The 27,041-nt window shown below is 37.6% G+C and overlaps 1 protein-coding gene across 1 annotated transcript in view; it reads right to left on the minus strand.

Annotated features, from left to right (window-relative positions):
• The window catches only part of LOC117996716 (adenylate cyclase type 1-like), a 119,399-nt gene that overhangs the window by 84,020 nt on the left and 8,338 nt on the right, over positions 1–27,041 (minus strand). Inside the window, exons 2-3 of the mRNA XM_069509581.1 lie at positions 6,783–7,049; positions 6,042–6,374 (exon numbers count right to left, since the gene is read on the minus strand). Of these exons, the coding sequence (XP_069365682.1) occupies positions 6,042–6,374; positions 6,783–6,998 (549 nt within the window). The 5' untranslated portion in view covers positions 6,999–7,049. The remainder of the gene's footprint in view (positions 1–6,041; positions 6,375–6,782; positions 7,050–27,041) is intronic.

Raw genomic sequence — 27,041 nt, forward strand, 5'->3', positions numbered from 1 at the left:
TGGAATGCGGATAACAAAAACAACAAAAAACATCAATGAAAACGGTAACGGTAATAACCTAGGTAAATAATAATCAAGCTCAGCCAGATGAGCTTTTTGTAAAGATAACTTAAATACTGTTCTCTTGAAGATTCAAAAAGGGCAATGACACAGAATCGTCGTGATTCGTACATTTACGTTTTTAAAGCCAGAATATTATATTTTAGACAAAATAACAAGCGCGCAGCGTTCATATCGGATTCAACAAAAACAATTGGTAGAAAAACAACAAATACATATACGATACTAGGTGTATTGAAAAACGCCACTTCGAAAACTCATCTAAATATATAAAAGGAAAAGGCGACTGACTGAATGACTGACTGATCTATCAACGCACAGCTCAAACTACTGGACGGATCGGGCTGAAATTTGGCATGCAGATGCTATTGTGACGTAGGCATCCGCTAAAAAAGGATTTTCAAAAATTCAACTCCTAAGGGGGTGAAATAGGGGTTTGAAATTTGTGTAGTTCACGCGGACCAAGTCGCGAGCATAAGCTAGTTTATCTATAATTTTCACTTCTATGGCTAAGATAACAGAGGTCAATAGGGTGAAACATCAAGGGTGGTTAAGTGGAAACGGTGGGATTAAGAAGATTTCAATAAATCACTGCCAGATCGAAACCACTTACCCAGTTGTAATGACTGTTAATAATTGGGTCGATACGTTTAATAGCGGTTGTTCCAAGGAATAAAACTGGCCAAGTGCAAGTCAGACTCGCGCACCGAGGGTTCCGTACTGCAGTCTTATTTTTTCGACATTTTGCACGTTTAATCAAAGCTATAATGCATATAAAATAAATAAAAAGCTGTTTAAGCATATTTATCTTACTCTGAAAGTTGAAATTACCTACTAATTATTTGTTCATGAACACATTTTACTTTGTTTTTGTGATGTAACGGCAAATTCACAATTTTCGGACTTTTCCCCTTATGTGTGCTATAAGACCTACCTACCTACTAAATTTCATGATTCTAGGTCAAAGGGAAGTACCCTCTAGGTTTCTTGACAGACAGACAGCAAAGTGATTCCAAAAGGGATCCGTTTTAACTTTTGAGGTACGGAACCCTAAAAAGAAAAAATAAGACTGACTACACGGAACATATTCTTTTGACCTTTAGAAGAAGGATGGACAGAGTCGAAACCTTCTATTGAATAAATAAGCTTCGGCGCGGCGGTAAGTTTGCCTTTGCCATACTATGTGACATTGATGAAGGGAGTTTTGCCCCATGGATGCTCATGGAAGCCATATAAACAAACAAAGAAAAATATAGGCTGTATAAAATGTGGCACATTTCCTTATTGTTTGCGAAGTACAAAGGCCTAGTTTAAAGTTAACTCTCGTGACATTCATCTAGTATTTATTGTTGGCGTTTTGTCAAATCGTAGTATACTATGGATTGGAAAACGCCATTTTTTTAATCTCCACAAAATTTCAGTACTGTACGTAAGTCTGATCATTCATGGTGTCACGTGTTTTAACTTCAAACTTTATACAGCCTTATGTTTCTAGTCACTGTACTACTGTAAGTATAAGTAGTGTACCTACAATTTAATTAAATATTATTCTCATTCAGTGTTTGACCCAACCATATTATCCATACTATATGCTAGCTTTTCACGGCCCATGAAGTACAGAGATAGCTTACTTTCCGAAAAAGGACGGATTCGAACACAGCACGCAGTCAGTTCAGTCATTTCTGGCATACAACATTTTACAATAATATAATATAATTAATTGATAAATAACTAGCTTATGCTCGCGACTTCGTTCGCGTGGACTACACAAATTTCAAACCCCTATTTCACCCCCTTAGGGGTTGAATTTTCAAAAAATTTCCTTTCTTAGCGTTTGCCTACGCCATAATAGCTATCTGCATGCCAAATTTCAGCCTTATCCATCCAGTAGTTTAAGCTGTGCGTTGATAGATCAGTCAATCAGTTACCTATTCCTTTTATATATTATATTGAAAATACTATTTTCTGTCCCATATTATCAAAGTATTCCCACGGGAGTAGGTTTGAGTTATTGAAAATCCCGCGATAGGTTTTCAAAACTAAAAATCCACACCAAAGGGCCGTGAAAAGCTATCCGGGATTTTCCACGGGATTTTCAAAAAACCGAACTTATGCGGACGAAGACGCGGGCATCATCTAGTCGTCCATCATTCTGAAGGAGGTATTTACAGCTAAGTCCTTTTAGTAATTCATTGAGGAATACATTAATCGCATTCGGCACGCGGCTCTGATTTACACGGACCAGATGTTGGCGTGATCTGAACCAAGTATTGCCATTTAATCTTACATGTAAGTAAGTACTGCATTTGTGCAAATCAGTTTGATTTATGCATTACCAATTAGTAGTAATTTGTCTTTACGATCATTACATTGAATCTATGATGCTTTTTCTGCGTCTTTAATTAATTTTATTTATCAAGCTTGCTCCATGTTTAGTAGCTTAAAAATTCTTAACATTTTAATTATATCATTCATTGAGTAAATTGATTATTTCAAAGGGAAAAAATATAGTTGAGACGGATTTAAAACGACATACATGAGTAATAACTACTTTTTACTATAAAACATGCTCGAAAAATTATTCAAACCCAAAAATACACTGGACAGCAAATAACCCGGGCCGGCGATTTTCTCAAAAAGTATAAAATTTACAACTATCAAAGTTATACCTACAGAAAGTGAGTTTTATTATGATTAAAATGAATGGGAATTCATTGGGATTACTCAATTTATTAAGTTGATGCTTATAGTTACGATAAATCCCAAAAATCATAAGGAAACCTATATTATATAAATTTTCATCATTATTAAGATTATGTTTGGTAGGTGGTTGTACAAGCTAGGTATTTGTTTTCTCATCGATTTATCGTAAAAATTACGTGGTCCAACATTAACGCAATGAAGAAAATAAATATAGGAGTGGATATAAAAGAACAAACACTGAAGCGTCGCACTTTGATTTCAGGGTAAACACAATACGAACGACGTTTCAGAACGTTCGAGGTCGTTTTTTATTGTTTCCACTGGTAATCTCAACTTTATATGATGGTCTTTGTGTCTGTGTGAGAGTGATGGATTTTTAATACACAATGCTTTTTTTATAGCTGGTGCGGACAATCAAACGAGCAGTCTTCTTACATAACTAGTAAGCAGAGAGATGGCGCATATCACTAGAACATGCCATGTTCTGAAAGCGGCCACAACCTGTCTTATGTAGATACAAGCTGACAAGGACACCATTTGTGCTTTTGCTCTATATATCAATAATATCGTGATTTTTTTATTATATTATGCCAGGCATGTGAGTGAAGAATTAAAGCTGGCCATTCTTTTAGCTATACAAGAAAAGGCTGAAGTTTAAATTTGCATAGTGCACTTTGGTGATCGGACATGCACAAAATTCATCATTCTCAACCGATAGACGTCAACTGCAGGATGGATGTATAAGTAAGTTGAAATCAGATCACTGAGATAGGTACATCGATCACTGAGAGATAAAAAGACAAATGTAGCCAAGATTCACCACGTGTGGATGACATTAATTTTGGCTCCAAAATTGCTATCGCCATGACAATTTTGTACCAAAATAACCAAAAATAGGATTTAGGTACCTACTACCGTCGTTCAACTAATTGTGTATGTTATTTTCCTATAATATCAGGAATCCTTAAAGGCTCATTGACACCCTCCCTTAATTTAATATACAAAATGTATTGTTGAAGGATACAAGGAACCTCTCATGACTCATATTATACTCGTAAGTGTCATTAAAAGCCAGGTATAAAAGCTCTCGCACACACGTTACACGGCAAATTTACATATTGACTATGCTAACGATACACGCCTTTTATGACACATAGATGGGTACCACGGACACGTTACTTGCTTCCGGGAATAAATTAGTTCAGTAACAAGCAACTAGGTATAATAATAATTGTTTTAATTATCGTGAAGCGTAATTAGTTAGACTGATATAAATAAGGTCGTGGTAGTCTATGAAGTTTTTTTAGTTATATTTTTAAATGCGCGTCTATCGAAGACCCTACTTAGTACACAGCATCGTTAAGAAATACTCGTGTATATTCTTTACCGGAATTCCTCGTAATAATGGTATCTAAAATTTAGATAACGTTATAATGGATGTATGGGTATTGTTATCGTCATTTTAATCGTTACTGTTTGACGTTAACATAACGGTACTTTGGCAACGCTTTTAAAAAATAGCGGTAATTCGGTCCCTGACTCTAGATAATCCGCGATAGGTTAAGATGGCAATCGGGGTATGAGGCGAGGGGACTCCCCGCACAGCCCGCACGTCACCCGCGATCGCCCGCACCGGCTGTACCGCTAAGCGGGGCGTACCGCGTTCCCTCCGCGATTGCCATTTCATTTCAACCTGTCGCGTAGGTACCTACTATATGAACCACGTCAAAGTCATCCAAAGTGAAGCGCAAGACTTGCGTATGAAATAAAGTGCATTTAGAGTTTTCTTCGCTTGTGACACTTTGCAGTGTGAATGAATGCCTTCATACCGTTCGGTTACATTCCACATTATACCATCTAGAAGCCGATAAGAAAACATTCCATTCGCGAGTTCTGTTTGTTCCAGCCTTAAAACTCGAAGAGCGCAACTGTGCGTGTTCGACATGACGTAACGGCGGGCGCAAATTACCCCAATAAAGTTTTGTATATCTTTTTTTTATGTTAAGGTTAGTAAAGTAGCGGGCAGGAAATATTGTACATCGACCTTTAGAAAGAGATTTCGGCTTCGTAGAGCGTTGTCTCTGCCACCTATGTGACGTTTTGTCAGTCTCAACAACAGAGACAACGCTCTACGAAACCGCTGTCTTTCTAAAGTTCGATGTACAATATTTCCTGCCGGGTACTGTAAGGTGTGACATACTGATCTTGCTTGACGAATACAACTTAAAACGACTTAAATGTACTTTAAGATAAGCAATCATCGTAAATCACTTGGTTTTACAACCAAGTTATCTAATATCTACTTCCTATCGGACTTGTCACAGTTCACATTATTGCCAAATTCGTCGACAAAATACTACGTAGTGCACAAATGTTTCATTCTTGGCATCGTGAATGGCGCCAAGAAACCAAGGATGTGACCTCCAATAGTTTTTGCTATTATTCAGTAGGAAACCATTTATTGGCCTAATTAACAGCTCCTAAGTTTATAAGTGCCTTAGATGTAAGAAGAATCCCTAAAAGGCGAAATTTTATTTACCTAAGTACATATATATGAAATTGTATGAACCGCAAAGGTTTGACAGCGCTCATGTAAAAGTAAATATTTAATGTATAACAAATTCTTTGCCAATTTTGCCAACGTCATGTTTCTCACACGAGGTTTTAAAATTATTCAGTTGCATTTACCCAAAAAAAATTGACTTATAAAAACGTATTTAAAACTAAGTAACTTATCGACAGATTGCAGATTAATTTCGGCTGTAAAGCATTTTCAAACTTCAAGCACCTATAAATAAACCCTACATAAATATACTAGGTAATGGCATATTCTAGTCGACGCGCATGCCGTTAGAACCGAATAGATTGCTTGTAAGTCGCAAGTGCATTGTGCCCGCTCTTTTCTGGCGTCGCGACAACGAACGCGTGAAACAGCGTCGATTAGTGCCGCAGCTTCCCGTTCGCGCTATGCGATTTTCCCCATGCGACGTCGTCGTCGGTTGTGTTAAAGATACAAAGCATAAAAAATGCCTTTCACGCGCCATTTTCACTTTGGGTCAAATTGTGTCAAACGTACGATTTTAGTCCTTATTTTAAGGGTGAACTGTACTTTTGACATGACATTTGACCCACAGACTTAAAATGGCGTGTGAAAGTCATTTTGTACGGACTATTACTCTTTAACGCGGACATCTACATTCCACACTAAGTTTCGCGTCGTTCGAGGGCTGTCGCGGCGCAAGCGAAGCACCGCGATCGTAAAAGTGGAAAAAACTAACCTGTTGCCACACGTGGTAAGGAAAGCGATAAGCAACGAGCGCAGCGGCGATGGTATGCGCTGTGGGCAGCAGGAGACCAAAGGCGACAGCGACGGGCGCGCCGACCGGGAGCAGCGCATAGGCGGCGAACACTGCCCACACGACATGTACTGCTCCTTCCGCCGCCGCACCCGGGCTCCAGGCGGGCAGCGTGGCGGCTAGGGCGGTGCCCCCCCCAGCGAGGGCCAGCCAGCACGCCCGCGGCAGCCTGCGCTCCGGTGCCACGCCGCCGGTCCGTCCGCACCACCAAGCGAGCCCGCCACATAGCACGGCGTGCGCGCTTAATACGCCCACCTAATGACAACAGTACTTACATCATTCTACTACTATCTACTAATATTATAAATGCAAAAGTGTCTGTCCTGTGAACCATTCTTTACAGGACACATTTTACCCCGGAAATTCAAAAATTCGCACAGGATCTGAATAAATGACTGAATGAACGTGAATAAAGTCTAGGCAGGTAGTTAGGGACACTCGATTATCTTTTGTCGCAGCGCTATACTTTGTATTTCATATAAATAGATATAGTCCGCGATAGGTTGAGATGGCAATCGAGGTATGAGGCAGGGGGACGCCCCGCACATCCACACGTCACCCGCACCGGATTAACGCGGGGGATGTGAGGGTGTGCGGGGCGTTCCCTCCCCGATTACCCTCTCGACCTGTCGCGTACTATTTATGTGACGCTGAATTACGCACCTGGGGTGCTTTCCGCCAGCCTCTCGTAGCGTCAACGGCCGCCAAGGCAGCCGCCAGCACGGCCCAGAGCGCCAGTGCGGAGCCGACGGAGGTGCGCTGCAGCTTGCAGGCGTAGCGCGCGTACAGCTCCTCGAGCTCTGCGGACTCAAAGCGGCGGCGCGCGAGCAGCCTCGCGAACGGCCCGCGCGCCGACATCGCCTTCACCGCGTGATCCATGCCCGCGCCTCACCTCGCCTCGCCGCCCTCGCGTGCCGCCCGCCGCTTCATCTGGACAATAAAAAGATAAATTAAATTCACCAGCTAAGCTTCTTACAACTGGCATCAAATAACCCTGGATGACAGTAAAGTGGATGTGTACTAATTCACGATGTACCTACTTATTTTCCTATTACGTGGGAAATCGAAAAAATCGCACCCTTTCGTCGTAGATCGATACCTATAATATGACCGCTGCGGCCACAGGTTCAAGGTCAGAGTTATTTTTCTTAGCGCTAATGTAATAAAACTATGGCGCTAATGTACCGCATACCTAATAAGTAACAAGTAACGATGCCTATGGCCTGTCAACTACTTTTGAATGAGCGATAGCCAAGCGGCAACCTTAGCATGGCGCGATTAGCATCGCGCTACCACCATTCGCTCATTTATTTGTGGGCTCTAGAATCTAGATTCTTCCTACTCGCTCATTACATTTGATGACCGCGCCCCGCCCCGCTCGCCGCTTCGCTTGTTCCATCGCTAAAGTTGTGGATAGGCAGTGAGTGTAAGGAGACAACTTACTCAGGAGCTCTCGCACCGACAATAGTTCTGAACAAACTATTTTAGTTTCACAAAATTAATACATTTACTTAATTGAGCAATTTGAATAATTAATACATTTCAATGTAGAGCTTACGAACTCGGTTAATATGCCATTACCACAACAAAATTAATCATAACGGTATCGTCAACAAACTTGAGGATTTATGAGAAACTAGATGATGCCCTCGGCTTCGTACGTGAGGATTTAGTTTTTATAAAATCCTTTCTGAACTCTTTGATTTTCCGGAAAAGTAGTCTATGATCGTTTCCAGAATGCAAGCTATCTCTGTGTCAAATAGACGGTGCTCACGACTTCGTCCACATGCCTTTAAGTTTTTTAAGATTATCGTGTGAACTTGATTTTCCGGGATAAAAAGTAAAGTAAAAGTAAAATATTCTTTATTGTACACCAAAACCAAAACAATAGCTAACACTACACTAACAATAGCCAGCTACTTTTGTGGCAATATATATAGCCACAAAAGTAGCTTAGGTATATCCTTCCCGGAGATGCAAGCTATCTCTATACCAAATATAGTTTCAAAACGGTTAAACAGATGGACCGCGAAAAGCTAGCAGATAGATCATAGACATACAGACACGCTTTGTGTTTTAGAACCATTTATCTAATTTCAACGTAAATTCCTAATAAGTTTGCTAAGGATGATTAATTAACGGTACAAACTCAGCCCGAATAACAATTTCGTATTCAATTAAACGAAGCTAAACATTCAAACAGCGACTGTTTGACTTTTCGGTTAGAGAACAAGAGGCCAATGATGTTTACAGCCCGAAGCAACTGAATACCAAGCTCGCAGCGTAACAACACTGAACCGAAACAAAGGCGTAATAATAGCATGTTCGTTACAAATGCAACCAAAGAGAATGATATCACTGCACTAACAGCAACCAAGAATTCAAAGTGATATTTTTGTAGAATATGGTATTCTGAGTACCACAATACGTTGTTTTTTTTTCTAGCGCTTGGCTGCAATCAGACCTGGGTGGCAAGTGATGATGCAGCCTAAGATGGAGTGCGCTTGGCTAGAAGATACCTATTCACTCTTGTCTTGAAGGTACCCATATTATAATTCGGTGGGAAAACTGATGCTGGAAGGGTGTTCCAAATCTTGGCGATTCGAATTAGAAATGAGGAGGCAAATCGCTTCGTACGTATCCGGGGAATTTCGACTACGTACGGGTGCAGACCTTGGCGATGCCTTGCGGTACGATAGTAGAAAGGTGAAGTAGGACCCAGGTTGAAACACGTTGGGGTCCCAAAGTGATAGTATGTCGACCTCGCACTGGAAAGAGCAGCGTTGGAAGACTTCCCACTTAGTGGACAGACGACATAAAACGAGTCGTAGGGAACTGCTTGATTCAGGCGTGCAAGAACATAACATTTCGAAGTCCCTACAAGAGACCTAGACCCGGCAGTGGACGTTTATCGGTTGACGATAATGATGAACTTCGTAAACTTTTAATTTTATTCAAATAAATCTAAATAAATATAAGGAAATGCTGTTTGACTGACTGGCTGATCTATCAATACACAGCTCAAACTACTGGACGGATCGGGCTGACTTATGACGTACGCTGACGTATGTATGACGTAGATATCCGATAAGATTTGAAAATTCAACCCTAAGGGGGTATAATAGGGCTTTGATGTAGTCCACGCGGACGAAGTCGCGGGCAGCTAATAAAAGTAAAATAATCCATCCCATTGCAGAATTATCTTCTCACGAGTTAAACAAATGGAAGAAATTTCTCTAACTACCCAGTATGAAACATACTAGCAATTCGTATGTGTCTGTGACGTATTCGTTTATGAACTTCTCAGCTGATTTTCAACCGGTTTTCATTATCATTCAAAACACAAGGAGTAAAATGTATACGTATAAAGACAGACGCTAGTAAAAAGGTAGATCCAACGAAACAACTCGGCCGGATCCCCATGAAGTAAAATATTAATAAAAGATAAAAGTAGTAAGTAACTAATTAGTCAAATGCTTCTAACTAAATATAGTGAGATTTATGGGGAATCTTGTCATGTTCATCAAGTGTTCATCTATTGTAGGATTTGAAGGTAGCCATAAAAGCCAAGGTAAACAGTCGTAATAAACCAACAGGATTAATATATAACAACTCGCATACGTTTATTTAGCGTGTAACCGTCGCCACCGAGGCAACAACATGAACATAAAACTTTACCTTTACTACGAATAGGACTATTGCGGCGACTGGCGGAACAAAAACAAACAGATTTACATAGAAGTGTCGCGGGGGCTCCAGACTGCTTTTATTAAACCATACCAGCACTAAAGCCCTGAACGACTCACCGCGTGACGGCAGCAATAGTAAAGTCGCTTTCGTGGCCGTCCTGTTCTGCAAGAACGGCTTTTTACTGGTTCCAGTAAAACTGAGTGGTGAGTTTTCACACAGTAGGTAAGTAATTTCTATCCTGTTTTTTATGGGATAGAGTGCTTAAAACCATATGTAGGACGCTCATGTGAACATCAATTGAAATAATTAATGTTTCATTATGACTGGATCCCGTTTTTTGTGACGCTGGGATCCAGCATGGGCAAAACCGAATAGCAAAATTCGAACAGATGGACTTTTTGCTGGATCGCGCAAACAGAAAGTTTGTATGAACTATGAACGCTAATATTGATACACGATAACCATTATACAATATTCTGTGAAAACCCGTTCCCTAAAGAACAGGATGTTGCTGTGGGAAAGAAAGCTAAACACGTGACAAAATGCATTCTATGCACTTTGTCACTTGTTAAACAATGCTAGAAAGTAATACAAAGAGCTTACGAAGGAGTCCGTCACTTTGCGGATCGTAACAGGCCACGGGGGGCCTTCCAGCATCAACGTAATAGGCAATTGCAGCAGCACGACCTCTTGCGCGATCCGGAGTGTAAAGTGATTCATACTAATACAATTCATTATACTTTTTTTTTTTAATTAACTATATAGGCTTGCGCTTGACTGCAATCACACCAAACAGTAGATGATGCAGAAGGTAGATGGAGCGCGCCTGTCGTATCGTAGTAAGAGTATTCGTATTACAAATTGCAAGAGCAGCGTTGGAAACGCTTCTCGCGAGTTTTTGACCAGGCCTTATTAATTTACGCCTACGCGTATCACTGAGATTGTAGCTTTTGTGGCCATATTAAATATGTACCAAATACTTTAATATGACATTTTTTGTGAAACAAACAGAACTATCAAATATCTCATTGATTCGACCTAACATGTTGCCAGTATTAAATTGGGTGTGAACTTATCAGTTGTTCCAGGTAAAAATCTGGTTAACTGTGACTGGCATCGATTTGCTTGAGTTTTTACGAGACAAATTGCTGAGTATTGTTAGTGAGAGAACAATAAATTAGAGATATTAAACGGCTGGAGCCTAATAATTTTGTTTGGGATAACGTTCTTTAGACTTTAAAGAACGGAATCTACGTATATGCTTACGTAATTTGATCACAAAACAAGTAACTAGTCCAATCTGAACACGAGGCATATGACTGCGCAGTGTACAAAAACAGATAACAGCGGCGCTTGTGTATTTTATTTTTATTGTATAATCTGCGCAGACCACCATGTTGTAACCTCAGATTGGACTGCTTATTGTGCGTTTTGCACTTATTAGGCGCAATGGGTTCGTGATAATATTATCATCTTGACATCTTCCCCCATCGGAAATAAAAGGTCCGCGGGTCTGCCCCGTGGGTCCTCTGAAAATCAGTGTAGGGATTTTACAGACTGAAATAAAAGTAGAGTGGGGGATCCCTTTCGGATCATTACGTTACTCTACGGTAGATAATGGTTTGTAAATACGTAGCTAATTTGTATTATAAAAGCAGATTATATTTCTTAGGAAACCTCTAATGGACCTCATAACCTCTGTATAGTGAGTGGTAAGTTGTAACCGTCTCAATAATATTATAAGTGTGAAAGTGTGTCTACATGTTTATCAGTTTGTTATTATTTCATGGATAAAACAATCTTGATTTGGCACAAGGATGGCTTGCATACCAGCATACTGAGCAGGACATGCTGGACAGCTGTTTTAAACGGTGAACAGGAAAATAATCCCACGAAAATTTACTCTCACGGCAAAGCAGAAATTAAGAATAATTAAGTTATTTGTAGAGTAAGAAGATTTTAATTCACACAAGATTTATAATTATTCTTGATGAGTTTTTACAGTGGTGTATTAAATAAGTGCGAAAAAAAGAAAATATTGATGGTCTCGGCAAATTACTTAATAATTATCATTTAAACTTTAGTCCTGTAAGATTCGACTCGTTTTTCTGCGACAAACAGAACTATAAAATGTGTTTTGGCATACTTACCTACTATAGTCTCAGGAACTGTAATGTGGTATTTTAAATTTTATTATGTACCTACTTGTGTTCTAACTTCTAATAGCTAACTACATATTAATTACCTTAATATCACTTACTTAACAAATAGAAGATATTTTTAATTTTTATTTAGCTTCACATTCTTAAAGGACTTTAAATCTTGGCAACTCTTCTTTAAACTATAAAACTGATTCTTATGCACACCCGAATTTCGTTTCGTTGACAAAAGCGTTTCCAACTCTTCAGTCCTGATGTTAAAGTACACAGAAGGAGAAAGGGCAGAGGATAATATGTCGGTATAGCTCATGATATTTTTTAATACCTCGATATTTTTATCTAGAAGCAAGATCACAAAATTATTGTGATTTCTACATCGAAAAAATTTAATAAACAACTAGGTACATCAATAGTCAATACCAGAGGTTGGTAAACATAATAGGTAAGTAATTATATAGGTAAGCTTGTGTAAAAAATATTAAAACATTTTGTTAAAATAAAAATAAAAGGTTTGTAATTCGTATTCGTACTACTGCATCTTGTGGTGTGTAATGTAAACACACAAATTCATAGGCGTACAAGCGTTCCAGCGCAGTTTTAAATTCACAAAGAGCAAAGGAAACATTGCAACTTTTATCGCTGTAGCGACGGGAGCACATTTTTTTTTTATTTCAGCGGTTTCCATGAATACGATCCTTGGTTGTTATAACTGTAAGGTATGTACCTGTATAGTGCATTACGTTGATTCACCGATGTAAATCAACGTAACGCAGCCGCAGTTTTATTAAGCAAAAGTTAAAAATGTATGAAGTAAACAGGGAACCCAACCCAACCTATATTATTGTGTAACTAAAATGTAAATAGATTTCTTACAGCCGGGTACTGGAATTAAATACTTAACTTTTAAGATTCTTAATTAGTATTTGGGGACTATGGTGCATTATATTCGATACAAAAAGTTTCGAATTTAACTTAGATTTGAGGATTTTTGGCTGATGTGGCTGATTTAAATATTTTATCATTTAATTTTCATCAAACTCAGCTCAACTGATAGGCAGTGAAATGCTAGCAAACAGACATACATGCACACTTTTGCATTTACAATATTAGCATGAATTGATTTGCCTATACTATCCTATGTCCACTTTGTAAAGAGCTCGGTCTGTTAAGTAAATATTAATCGTTGTTTGAAACGAATGGATATATCCACAAGGCAATAAAGTCGACCATCTTGATAAACTGAATTAGGTGGAAATAAAACGCGACAAATCCTATCAAATGAACAGACTGGGAGACATCAGTATTCATTGCTATTAGGCGCATTTATTCAGATGCCAAACGGAAATGTTTACCATAATGTTCCCATTGTGTTTCAGTTTACTTCGTTTAGAATGTATCACCATGACAATTTGGTTTGTGTAGATTTCTAGCGTGGACCTGGCAAATGGCGACATGGTAAGAGACGATTTGCCCACTTTAGCCAACATTGGGTCCTAAACCTAACCATTAAATTGAATTAGCAAAATTAAATTTCTCAAATAAAAGTCGAGACGTTAAGGTAAAGCCAAAAATATGAATACTAACGACATAGGTAAGGCATGATAGGTAGTGCTAGGAAATTGATTGAAGAAACCTAAAACGACCAAGGTCTACTCGTCTGATTAGCTGTGGTAACTGGTAACTAGCTTAGAAGCCTTTTTAGCGTAGCAACACCAATATTCAACCCACAACCAACCCATAGATTAGATGGTCAGTTCAAAGTCCCGTACACAGCTAAACGATTGTATCGGGCTGTCGATGCGTCCGCGTTATCTCAAAATTGCCTGCCAGTCGTAGTTTGGATAAAAAGCTGTCTGCTAATAAAGCAAAACCCAGCATAACTTTCAAATCACAGGTAAACCTAAGAGGGGGAGGGGGTCATGGTCGCCGGGTCAATAAACCCAGTAGGCATCGCGGAATGAATCCGACTATGGAGCGAGGCGCCGCTCACCAGACGGTGGGCTCGGCGCTTCCACAGCACTTCAATAAAAAAATTCAAGCTTTCAAAACAACCACACAAACGGTCCGCTTCTATGCCCATGGCTTTCATTTCATGCACTTGGTTTACGTTGCAGAACTAGGAACATCGACTATCATGCTCGTTTGTATAACGAAATGGGTTATTGAAGAGGTAGTTACTCGTAGTTCATGAAACATTAGGGGTTTCCATTCCACAATTCGTTGATCTAACCGGATGATACATGAAGTGTACTGACAAGTTTTAAACAAGAACTTTGATGAAAGAGAACTTTCTCCCCTAAATCATTCTAAATTTATGATATTTTCATTTCAAGACATCGTCAATCCGGATGCTCCGGTTGTTGTTATAAAATTTTCATAAGTTAAGAAAAGAAGTAACTGACGAAGACACTGCTGTCACTAAAGTTTTGTGTTTAAATAAATATTACGCTGACGTACGAACTTTTCTTGGCTATGGTTTATTATTTACATCCAAATTTCAAACCATAATAAAACTCGCTAACACAGAAAAAAATACTCGTAATGCGAAACCCTCTTTATTGAATTGGATATGTTTTTGTTGTGGAATCATTAGGAAATGAAACACCGACTATTAATAGTTAGTTAGGTACTCTTGTATGAAACCTGTTTTAAACAGGAACTCGTACAATAATCACAACAAACTTTGTTAATTATTGTGAATATTAATAATCATATTAATCAAGCACTAATAACTATTCTGAAGTAGAGATGGAGGATGACCTCCCGTCCTCTCCCGCTGTCTAATGACCTCGAGAAGGAGGTAGAATGCATGTCTCGAAAATACGTATGTACAGCTGAGGAGCAGAGCAGTGGACGCATGCAGGCTGATGGATGATGCAATGAATAACTATCACTACAAATAGGAATAACTTATTAATGAGAAAGTGTTTGTTTGTTGGTTTGTTTGTTTGTCCTTCAATCACGCTGCGACAGAGCAACGGATCGGCGGAGTCATTTTTTGCATGGAGAGTAACATAGGCTAAGTACTTTTTATGTCGGAATATGAAAGAGTTCTCACGGGATTTACTTATTTATTAACACCCTGAATCCACGCGAACTAAGTTGCGGGCTTCAGCTAGTTACCAATATGTATGATGTATGAGTAGGACGGAATCGGCAAACCATAACAGAAATGTTTTACATATTTTAACAACATAGGTACCTACTTACTTAAATTTCATGAAAAAGAAACATTGATTGGTTGATCGATAAGGATGAATAATAATCCTATTACTGTGATCGAATTAATGAAGCACTAGCAAGACGTATTGGACTATTGCATTCACCTCGCTCAGTGAATAGTGATGTAATCAATTCAAATGTCATATAAATTAATGGATTGATTCTAACAACCGACGCGGCGGCGGCGGCTGTACAAGCTTTATGATACATTTAGCGAGAAATTGAGATTGTTAATAAGACATAATTTCTGTCTAATAATGAAGTGGGCTTCCAGCCCCCACACATACCTACCCACTAAGATTAGGAATTTTGAGTCGTTAGGTTAACGATTTGTTATCAGGCGTTACTGATAATAACGTGGGCCGAAAGTATATTATACCTAATACGTATTTGGATATACGAGAAACCACAAGCGCCAAAACAAACAAATCTGTGTGGTAGGTACAACGTACAGCATGCGATATGCATAGCCCGCTCTCCCACTACTAAAGAAGCAGGAAACGCAAGCATTACACACCTTCACACAAAACTTCTAGAAAACATTCAACGTACATTTCACTCAGACACTGAAGCATCCTCATGAGGACTCCATAGACCACAATGCACAAAACGGTATTTTCCTATGTCAAAAATAAATAATTGCTCAGTGATTATTAAATAGAGGGTCTTCCAAAACACGTAAAATCCACGTCCTTTGTAAGTTTGTGATAATTATAACGCAAACTTAAAACTAAAGCTACGAGGGTTCCAAACGCGCCCAGGTCTGAGAAGAGCCCACAACAAACTCAGCCGGGTATTCTTTTTATTATCACCACTTTACAAATTTATTGAAACTTATTAGAACTATCACAAAGTCGTTAAGCAACTCATTCCCAAGCTTGCTTATCATTTAAATAATCCTTTACATTGTAATAGGATTTTTCAATTAGTTTACGTTTTATGAAAACTTTGAACTTGTTGAGAGACATCTGCAATATGTCTTCTGGAAGCTTATTATAGAAACGTATGGAATTACGAGCAAATGAATTGCTAACTTTACTGAGCCTAGAGGCGGGAATTACAAGTTTATTTTTATTTCTAGTATTTATATTATGACAGTCACTTTTTTTTTTAAATTTATTTATGTTTTTATGTACGTACAGTAAATTTTCAAAAATATTGATTATGCACTGTCATAATTTTAACTTCCAGTGTAATAACCATTTCAAATTATCGATTAAACTAAAAAGTACGTCATTATGATGTGACGTCACATGCCAGTATTTTATAGAATCTCGCATACTAAGCGTGCATTTTGCGTTTGATAAAAACTAAAGTTACTGATTTGACCAGTTGTCAAATACCGTATTGGAAAGTAAAATACTTGCAATTGTGCATTGTGGTTGCTTGGTATATCACGGACTTCCGCAAAGTACCTGACGCCTGCTTCTATCCAACATGTTTGGATGCAAAATCGGTCACCCATCCATTTAAGTACCGCTTTACTCTGCTTCCTCAAACTCAACTTCAAATCACATTACACCCTCGTGAAATAAAAATACTGTGGCCAATTTATCTATCGTAGTCTATGATCAACCAAATAGCCGTGGTACCAGAACAACATAGACTCAATTCGCAATCGCTTATTCACATACAATCTCTGAAACCCCGATTTGTCACCGGGGTAACCGCTTGACGTGATCGTGGTAACGATCAATCAATCTAACTTTACCATTCATATTTCACTTTCATAGAACACAGTGCTTTTAACTATAGGTACCATTACTACTGCATTGCATTGCACAATTCAATTACCTATATATTTTTTATTATTGGCCAAGTAATTGGTCATATTCATTAATTATCTACGTAGATTTTGGTTTTTAAAAATCTCGTGGGAACTCTTTGACTTGTCGGGATAAAAAGTAGCCTGTCACTTTTCAGGTCTTTAACTATACCCATGCAAATATCACGTTGATGCGTTGCTTCGTTGCAACGTGATTGAAGGACAAACCAATAAACCAACAAACAAACACACTTTCGCATTTAGTTTGCCCTTCAATCACATCGCAACCGAGTAGCGGATCGACGTGATTATTAGCATGAGTGTAGTTAAAGACCTGGGAGAGTGACATAGGCTTATCTTTTCATCCCGGAAAATGAAAGAGTTTTTAGGGTTCCGTACCTCAAAAGGAAAAACGGATCCCTTATAGGATCACTTTGTTGTCTGTCGGTCTGTCAAGAAACCTACAGGGACTTCCCGTTGACCTAGAATCATGAAATTTGGCAGGTAGGTGGGGCTTATATCAGACATTAGGGGAAAAATCTGAAAACCGTGAATTTGTGGTCACATCACAAGAAAAAAAATTAAAATGTGTTTCGAACAAATGTTGCTATTTTCGACATTCAAAGTAAGATTGCTATATCAAGTGGGGTATCATATAAAAGGACTTTACCTGTACATTCTAAAACAGATTTTTATTTATTTTTTACATAATAGTTTTTGATTTATCGTACAAAATGACGATAAATTACGACTGTAGTACGGAACCCTCAGTGGGCGAGTCTGACTCGCACTTGGCCGGTTTTTTAAAAACTTAAATCTACGCGGACGAAGTCGCGGGCATCAGATTGTTTGAAATAAAACGGTAAAGCTCATAACATAAGAATGGAAAGATCAGAAGACGTAATTGAATACAATGCTCATTCATTTACACACATGACAGGTAACACCAGATTTATAAGAAATTGAAGATGGAGTTTTCAAATAACAAATCACGGAAAATTCGATAGCCCTATAGCGGTGTTAACTTACAGCCAAAATTAATCATAATAATATAAATATATATCTGTATCTGTGGCCTGGGTAAGTTACATAGCAATGTGGTTATATTTTATTAAAAATTGTTTGGTTTTTTTGACAAATAACATCGTTGCTGTCGCTTATTACAGGTAGATAATAAGTAGATTGATTATTATTATTTAATGATTTCGGTCGTTAGGAGATTTTGACAAGATAAATGTCTGCCAATTCGCACTAGGCCAACGTGACGGACTATTGCCTAAGCCCTTCACATCCTGAGAGAAAACCCGTGCTCAGTAGTAGACCAGTGATGGGTTTATCATGATAGATAGACAGATAGAAAACTTTATTCCACACAAAAAATGAAATAAACAAGACAAAAACAAAGAAACTAAAAAACTAAAAACAATCGTATGCAAAGGCGGCCTTATTGCTCATGATAATGATGATGAATGTTTTAGGATAGAATATAGATTTTCTCCTGACTCACTGTTTGCTAAATTATTATTATAATACGAAGTAAGTAGTGTACTAGTGTAGTAGTAATTACAGTTTTTGCAAAAGACATTACTTCTCTGAGAGGCCGTGGGTAGGTAGGTACGGTAGGTAACTACCAACTAGCTGAATTTGAAACTAACATTATTTAGTAAAGTTCTAAGCCCCACGGATCGTTCATGTCCACATGATACATGTCACTATTCCTCATAATAAGAAAAAAAACCGGCCAAGTGCGGGTCAGACTCGCACACTGAGGGTTCCGTACTACAAAGGGTGGTAGTTTGAAAGTCTAAAAAAACAATATTTGTTCATGAACACATTTTAATTTTTTTCTTGGGATGTAACCACAAATTCACGGTTTTCAGATTTTTCCCCTAATGCCAGCTATAAGACCCACCTACATGCCAAATTTCATGATTCTAGGTCAACGGGAAGTACCCTGTAGGTTTCTTGACTGACAGACAGACAGACAGACAGACAACAAAGTGATCCTATAAGGGTTCCGTTTTTCCTTTTGAGGTACGGAACCCTAAAAATTGGTCAAATGCGAGTTGTACTCGCACACGAAGGGTTCTGTACCATCGTACAAGATATACCCTTTACACTTACACTTTTATGTAGAACACTGCAAGTTAATGATGTTATGTATATGTGATTTAGTAAACCAAGAAATAACTTTTTCATTAAGTACATTTTATTTTTTTTGGTGATGTAACCAGAAAGTCACGGTTTTCGGATTTTTTCGTTTACTTGTGCTATAAGACTTACCTAATTGCTTGCCAAGTTCCATGATTCTAAGTCAACGGGAAGTACATGGTTTCCTTGACAGACACGACAGACCGACAACGAAGTGATTCTTCAAAGAAGGGTTCCTTTTTTCTTTTTAGGTACGGAACCCTAAAAATTGGTCAAATGCGAGTTGTACTCGCACACGAAGGGTTCTGTACCATCGTACAAGATATACCCTTTACACTTACACTTTTATGTAGAACACTGCAAGTTAATGATGTTATGTATATGTGATTTAGTAAACCAAGAAATAACTTTTTCATTAAGTACATTTTATTTTTTTGGTGATGTAACCAGAAAGTCACGGTTTTCGGATTTTTTCGTTTACTTGTGCTATAAGACTTACCTAATTGCTTGCTAAGTTCCATGATTCTAAGTCAACGGGAAGTACATGGTTTCCTTGACAGACACGACAGACCGACAACGAAGTGATTCTTCAAAGAAGGGTTCCTTTTTTCTTTTTAGGTACGGAACCCTAAAAATAATGTTTTAGCCGTGGTGGATCTCATCATCCCAGGGCCAACGCAGCGCGGCAGCAAAAATAGACTGTCACCTCGAAAATATGAATAAATAACATACTATTTACAACAACATCGCGTAAATGCTACAAGACGTACTTTGAAGCGATTTATCATGCGAAATCTCTCCGCCTACTAGCTCTAGCTATTTGACACTGATTTACCCCCGACATCATTTTTTACGGTTACTTTATACTTAACATTTTCGAGAACATCAGGATTATGTAAATATTGCAATGCTGAAGTCTGTTATTACGAGTAGGATATGGTAAGTAATTGTATTTTTTAGGGTTCCCGTACCTCAAGAGGAAATAAAATATAAAAACCCGCCAAGTGCGAGCCGGACATGCGCACCGAGGGTTCCGTACTACAGAAGAACTAAAACGGTAAGAATCACTTTTGTTAACAAACAGCAAAACTAACTTTGTTTGTAGGGGTTTATTGTTAATGTCAAAAAAACTATGATAGTCAAAGCGTTAATTTTATTATTTCTGTAAAATATAGAATAAACTTCTATTGACTATAATTATTTCAGATTTTTTACCCAAGCCGAAGGTGAGGGCAGATATTTAAGTGGAGGATAGAATGGATTTTATGACCGAGTTATACCCTCTGCTATTCACTTTGATTGGGAGGAAATGAAACAACAATATTGGAAGTACATTATGTCTATAGTGAAATTTGAGCAATTTCGTAATGAGGTCGTATAGGTCGGGAGATCTCCTCATATTACCTCATCTAAAGTGCAAAATGTTACTGGCACTATAGAAATTACATACTTCAATTTTATTTTTCTGTGTCATCAATGTGTCATCAGATCATTTCATCCAAGCATCAGATACATTCTTCTTTACCTATAAACACTTTATGCACAAGAGCATCAAAAGCAGTTTTAATCGACTTACAGCCAGCAGCGGAGCGAGACCAATAATTAATCTATGCAGCATGCATAAAAATGCATGCATGAGAATTAAAAAGGTCATTTTCAATTGTTCGCAGATATAAAAAGTGAAATGCACTTTTAACCCATTCCTGCGCTACTGACCTATTTTATTTAACACACAAACTGCCGTCTAATTACAAGAATTCTATTCAAACGAAGCTTTCATTTCATCACCATGCTCAGCACAATATTAAAGTGTTAATCCTTGAAAACTACATTTTGTCGATTTTGTCATTAAAATATTGTGACTAAATTGTTGTGTGTAAAAGCTTTCGAAGTTTGAAGCAGATTCTGATATAAATGATTTACATTTATATCAGAATCTGTTCAGTTGATAGTTAGATCTACGGCAGAAATTTCAGCGTTATCCTTATCATTTTTGAAATTTAACATCTTTACTGTAAGAATAACAATAGAACAATAAAGATAATAAAACGAAAATCTTGTGATCAAAAAATTAGTTCATCGTAAATGATTTTGTGATCTACTTTTCCACTTTATCATGATCTATTCTATAAATACCCCTATCTACTTAAGTAGATACCTAGAGGCAAGGCATTCAATAGGTATGACTAATGTTCCTGAATATCTGAGAGACATATTATTAACACAGGGGTGTAGCCGCGATAGTATTACAAATGACCTTATGTGCTTATCAGATTATTGATAATATCGTTATAATATATATCAGTGTGGTGAGCAAGTGACCTCATATTATGAGTTGTGCGGACCAGTAAGGGTTGGAGATAACAGCGCACAGCGCGCGGAACTAGGGAACCACGCGGTCTGTAAGTTACTATTCCATGGAAAAGTTTATTGACTGACTAACTGACTGATCTATCAACGCACAGCTCAAACTACTGGACCGATCGGGGTGAAATTTGGCATGCAGATAGCTATTATGACGTAGGCATCCGCTAAGAAAGGATTTTTGAAAATTCAATCCCTAAGGGGTTAAAATAGGGGTTTGAAATTTGTTCAGTCCACGCGGACGCGTATAACCTCAGAAAAATTAATGTTAATCTACGTCCGCATGGATTTGACTACTTTGATAAAATTCAGCGTCCAAGTTTGTATGACAAGCAGCCGCAGATTTCATATTTTAGTATCAGGCGAAACAGCAATTTCCGAAAATAGAATAAAAATCGAAAAATGCTAACATCCGTAGAGAGGACTAGAAACATTAAACACATTGGATACTAAACGAACGCTTCTTTTTAGCAGTTGAGCGTCTGCTTTTGGGCCTTTCATGAAGTAAAAAAATTGCCTGGAGAAGTACGAATGTAGCTCGAGAGCGACTAAACAATCATAATTCATAGTAGCGAAAGGCGGCATTATTTTATTGTGGTACAGTCAGTGGCATATTGGCGTATGTATTCCAGAGTCATGCCGCGCCATAGATAAGCTTGAGCTTCTTCTTCTTTAAAACCCTATTGTATTATTAAACATCTATCGAAACCGATACCTACTAGTTGGATATTTATTGACTCAGTTTGATCGACATGAGGAAATTTCCTATACAAGCTGGCGAGCCTGTCGGCTGTCACGCTAACGGTCTACGTTTTATTTGGAGTGCAGTCAAAACGGCGACGGAGTATTGTCGCGGCCAAGGGCGGCTATTCCCGACAACGATCAAACATGTTAACCGTATCGTTCACGCTATTGCCTTTCACAACATAATGATTTGAGTTACGTTGCGTTGATAGCTATTACGTTTATGTACCGCAAATATACGATATTTTACTGAATATTCTATTCTAAAATAGGTGACTGTGTCAGTAATGAAACAAATCGGATTGTGCAGTTATATGGGTATTTGAAAGATAAAATTATTGCTATAAAACGGTATAAACATTTAAGTAGGTACGGTGCTAAGGTGTTCGCCTTAACATAATAAAATATATACATCAATTTCATTTATTAATCAATGTTTAGCTATTACGGTTTATTTTTAAAAATTCAAATGCTCATACCAAGTTCTGACTGTAAAATCTGATTTGAGGACTTGAATCATATTTTGTAATGCCAGACAACACAGATATAAAACTCGTAGCATAAATCGGCACCTACCAGCAAGGACCCTGAGGCACATTGAACCGCTTATGAATTTTAATCAAAGGAGGCTGCGGCTGGTTCCCTAGGACCTCCAGCGATTCCCGTGAAAGTGGCTAATTAAAACGTGACAGACGGATTTTATGTTTCCGAGAATTCTTTTTTATTGTGTCCTTTGTAGGTTGGTTTTCTTTACGAATGTAAGATTTTTTATTAAAATAATGTGTAAACTACTTTGTAGATGTAAAAGTTGTTAATCCTTAACCATACCTTTATTAGGGCATGATTTATTTAACGATAGCGTTTTATATTTTGAAACTTACTTAATTATTTAATTCTACATACGTTTTTAATTATACAACACCTACTTGCTAATTCCCGCGGCTACGTCCGCGTGGATTTATGTTTTTTAATAATCCCGTTGGATGGTTAAAAATTTCGCCAGAACTTTATGATTTTCCGGAATAAAAATATGTAAGTTTCCAGGATGCAATACTTAGATGATAGACTTCTTCTGAACGGATTTAATTTTTTTTTAATCACGCAAGAACTCTTTTATTCTTGGGACTAACAGTATGTCCTTTCTCAAGATGCAAGTTCTTTGTACCAAATTTCATCAAAATTGATTTAACGATAACGGATGGGTCGTGTAAAGCTAGCAAACAGACAGACACACTTTCGCATATATATATCATAATATTAAAATTAAAATAATGCAGAGGTCTCCATTACAACTACCTACTACAAGTAGAAAAAAAAGTCACGAGAGCAAAGTCTGGTGGAAATGAATAAAACAGGAATAAAAAGAGACCAACCTCCCAAACAAAAAAAAACAAAACTTGATGTTTAAAGAGTTTCTGAAAAAACTGGACGGAAAACTTTTCCTAGAGAAGTAAATCTGAGTAACTACATATAGAGCTAAGACGGGCAATATGAACTTCATTGCGCGGAACTTTGCAAGTCATTTCACGTGAAGATTATTTAAAAAGTCATAAATGTGGATTAACTAACAAAATATTTTAACGCTATGCTTAAGTATTAAAGTTATGTGGTACTTAATTAGAATAGATTGAAGGAAATTTTTATAATAATTTTGTAGGTCATATAAATGTGCAAACTAAAGTACGCGAAATAGAAATACCAAATTAACTGAAGAAGACAGCTTGCATCAAGACAAGATGAATACGTTTGCCAGTAAAAATACTAAATATTTGCACGTCTAGCCCAGGCATTTCGAATACGTTAATTAATTAATTCCCAGATGCAGTCAGTATACGCGTAAATACAAGTCCAATGCTAAGTTTATAAATACCTCGCGAATAAGTAATAACATCCCACCCTCTTCTCGGCGGAATTAGAAACACCTGCATCAAATACGAAGTTATTAAATATCTCTCTATTCAAATATTATTAATTCTGTGTTAAATGTTTGTCTCTACATTCGATATTCAAAAGAACTGATAAATTGAATTGCATAACTACCTATTAGTACCTATAGAGTCGACAATCCAAAACAATACTATTTATACACTAGCTTATGTCCGTGACTTCGTCCACGTGGACTACACTAATTTTAAACCCCTTTTTTATCCTCTTAGGGTTTAGTTTTCTAAAATCCTTTTTTAGCCGATATCTACGTTATATTAATTATTATTAATAGCATGTCAAATTTCAGTCCGATCCGTGCAGCAGTTTGATCTGTACGTTGATAGATCAGTCAGTCAGTCAGCTTTACACGGGTAGCTTATTACAATTTTCATATGGATCTCTATTTTTTTTTTGAAATAATTTATTATAGCCAATATCACGCAGGAATAATGTAGCTTTCTGCTGGTGAAAAAAATTTACAAAATCGGTTCAGTAGTTACTTAGAGATTACGGCCTACAAACAAACTTACAAACTTTACCTCTTTATAATAATACTAGCGTATGCTCGCGAGTACGTCCGCGTAAACTACACATATTTCAAATGTCTATTTCACCCCCTTTGAGGTTGAATTTTCAATAATCCTTTATTAGCGGATGCCTACGTCATAATATCTATCTGCATGCCAAATTTCACCCCGATCCGTCCAGTAGTTTGAGCTGTGCGTTGATAGATCAGTCAGTCAGTCAGTCACCTTTTCCTTTTAAATATATTTAGATTAGTAAACGTCTTGTTTGACTGACTCATCACCGTTAAAGGAAAGATTGTGAAATTCGAACAGCTTGTTACCTTTTATGTCGCAAGCATCCATTGAGATAAGTTTCAAAAGTATTTTACAAAAGGGGGTTCAACGGGTGCAGTGACCTTGTCTTTAGTACAGTGGCAGATTGCCAACCAAGAACAATGTATTTTGTCTATTAGCAAGTTATATAAAAACATTTTTTTTCTGTGAGCAGAACTCTCACAGAAAAAAATCTCTCTCTCTCTCAGTACTCAGTGATTTAATAAATCATATTATTATCGAATACAAGTTAAATACGCACATGGGTGGTGTATACTGTATTCCCATTTAATTTCCTAATATAAGACGAAGAAGTTCTAGGTAAGTTTAAAACTGGTCAAACAAAATAAATTTTACTTCAAAGCTTACCGGATAAAATCACAAATAAATTATGACATTACACTTTACAGACATACTCGTAGCGTCGTAGCTAACCAAAGTGTTTACGATTTCATTTTTCGTCTTTGTAAACCTGCAATACTCTCCACAAATCACACTGGCGTTGCACTCCATAATTCGACCTGTCAAACTTGTACTCTTTATTATTTCTACCTCATTATGATCAACCCATCGCCAGCTCACTACAGAGCACGAGTCTGCTCTCAGAGTGGGAAGGGTTTTTGGCCATAGTCTACCACGCTGGCCAAGTGCGGATTGGCAGTCTTCACACACCTTTGAGAACATTATGGAGATCTCTCAGGCATGCACTCACGATATTTTCCTTCACCGTAAAGCAAGTGGTATTTAATCACTTAAAACCATCATGCTTAAAACGCACATAACTCCAAAAAGTTAGAGGTGCGTGTCCGGGATCGGACCCCCGACCTCCGACTAGGAGGCGGACGTCCTGACTTATTTTAGCGTAATTCTTTTATTCGTCGTTTTTATTTTCCCTAGCGCACTCCCCAGCACAAACTAAGTTTGTATGGAGAAAGTTTGTTTGTTGTTTGTATGGACATTTGAACTTAAAAACTACACATTTTTACGGCAATCTAGAAACCACAGACAGATATTATTATTCTTCTTCTTCTAGGTCTAGTTTCTAGACCGTATCTACAAAATTTCATTGAGTTTTATTGGTTAATATATTCAAATGAGAACCGTAGTTTGATAAAAAAATATACTAGTAAGTATAGTCCGCGACAAGTTGATATGGCAATCGGGGTATAAGGCGGGGGGACGCCCCGCACGTTATCCGCGCTCCCCCGCACTATTTGCCATCTCGACCTGTCGCGTACTACAGGTACTTACTTAAGTAATTTAATTATTAAATCAAAACAATTAAAGTAATTATTAAAACAGTTCTGCAAATTATTTTCAGTACGAAATATTGAAAACTAATTAATACTTAAGTAAGTAGTTTTTATTAATTAAGTTAAGACACAAAGTACATAAAACTTCAGAAGTTATTGATACTTAATTTATCTAAATTGACGAATAAATAGAGCAAGGTCGCGATTGTTACCAAAACAAGTGAAATACGTTGTAATGTATCAAGTGGGTATAGGTACTAAAATCTGCTTGATTACTTGATTGAGCAATGACAAAATCTCTTTTTGTTTCTTTATTAAACATTATTAAGTAAGTGTCTACTGAGAATAAGGTCCGCGATGGCCGAACATGTAGGTTAATTACCATATTGCTTTAAATATGAATTTTTAATTGTCTCTAAAATTGGGTCTTTAATAAATTAAATTAACGCACATAGGTAATAAAAGGGAAATGTATCGGTATAGTGGCCCTACATTAACTTTATCAAAGTATTACAAAAACACAAACGAGCCAGAACATTTCGTTAACGTGAACGATTAGTGCGGCATCCGAAAGTCATCAAAAGACACTAACAAAAGTGCTTGGCAATATTAAGGAACATTCGCTAAAAATGGTCTGAGAGCTCGTAATACAAATTTACATGAAAATTGAAAGTTTATAAGGTGGTTCTTCATTTTCCTGTGTATGATGGACTGGGGCTGGGTTTGCGAATTATATCTATCACTGTTGTCTATGCAACAAGAGAGTAAAATTCATTTTTGTTGCGAATGCCGAGTTTGAATCCCGAACA

The sequence above is a fragment of the Maniola hyperantus genome, chromosome 3 (assembly GCF_902806685.2).
Source record: "Maniola hyperantus chromosome 3, iAphHyp1.2, whole genome shotgun sequence".
NCBI lineage: Eukaryota > Metazoa > Arthropoda > Insecta > Lepidoptera > Nymphalidae > Maniola > Maniola hyperantus.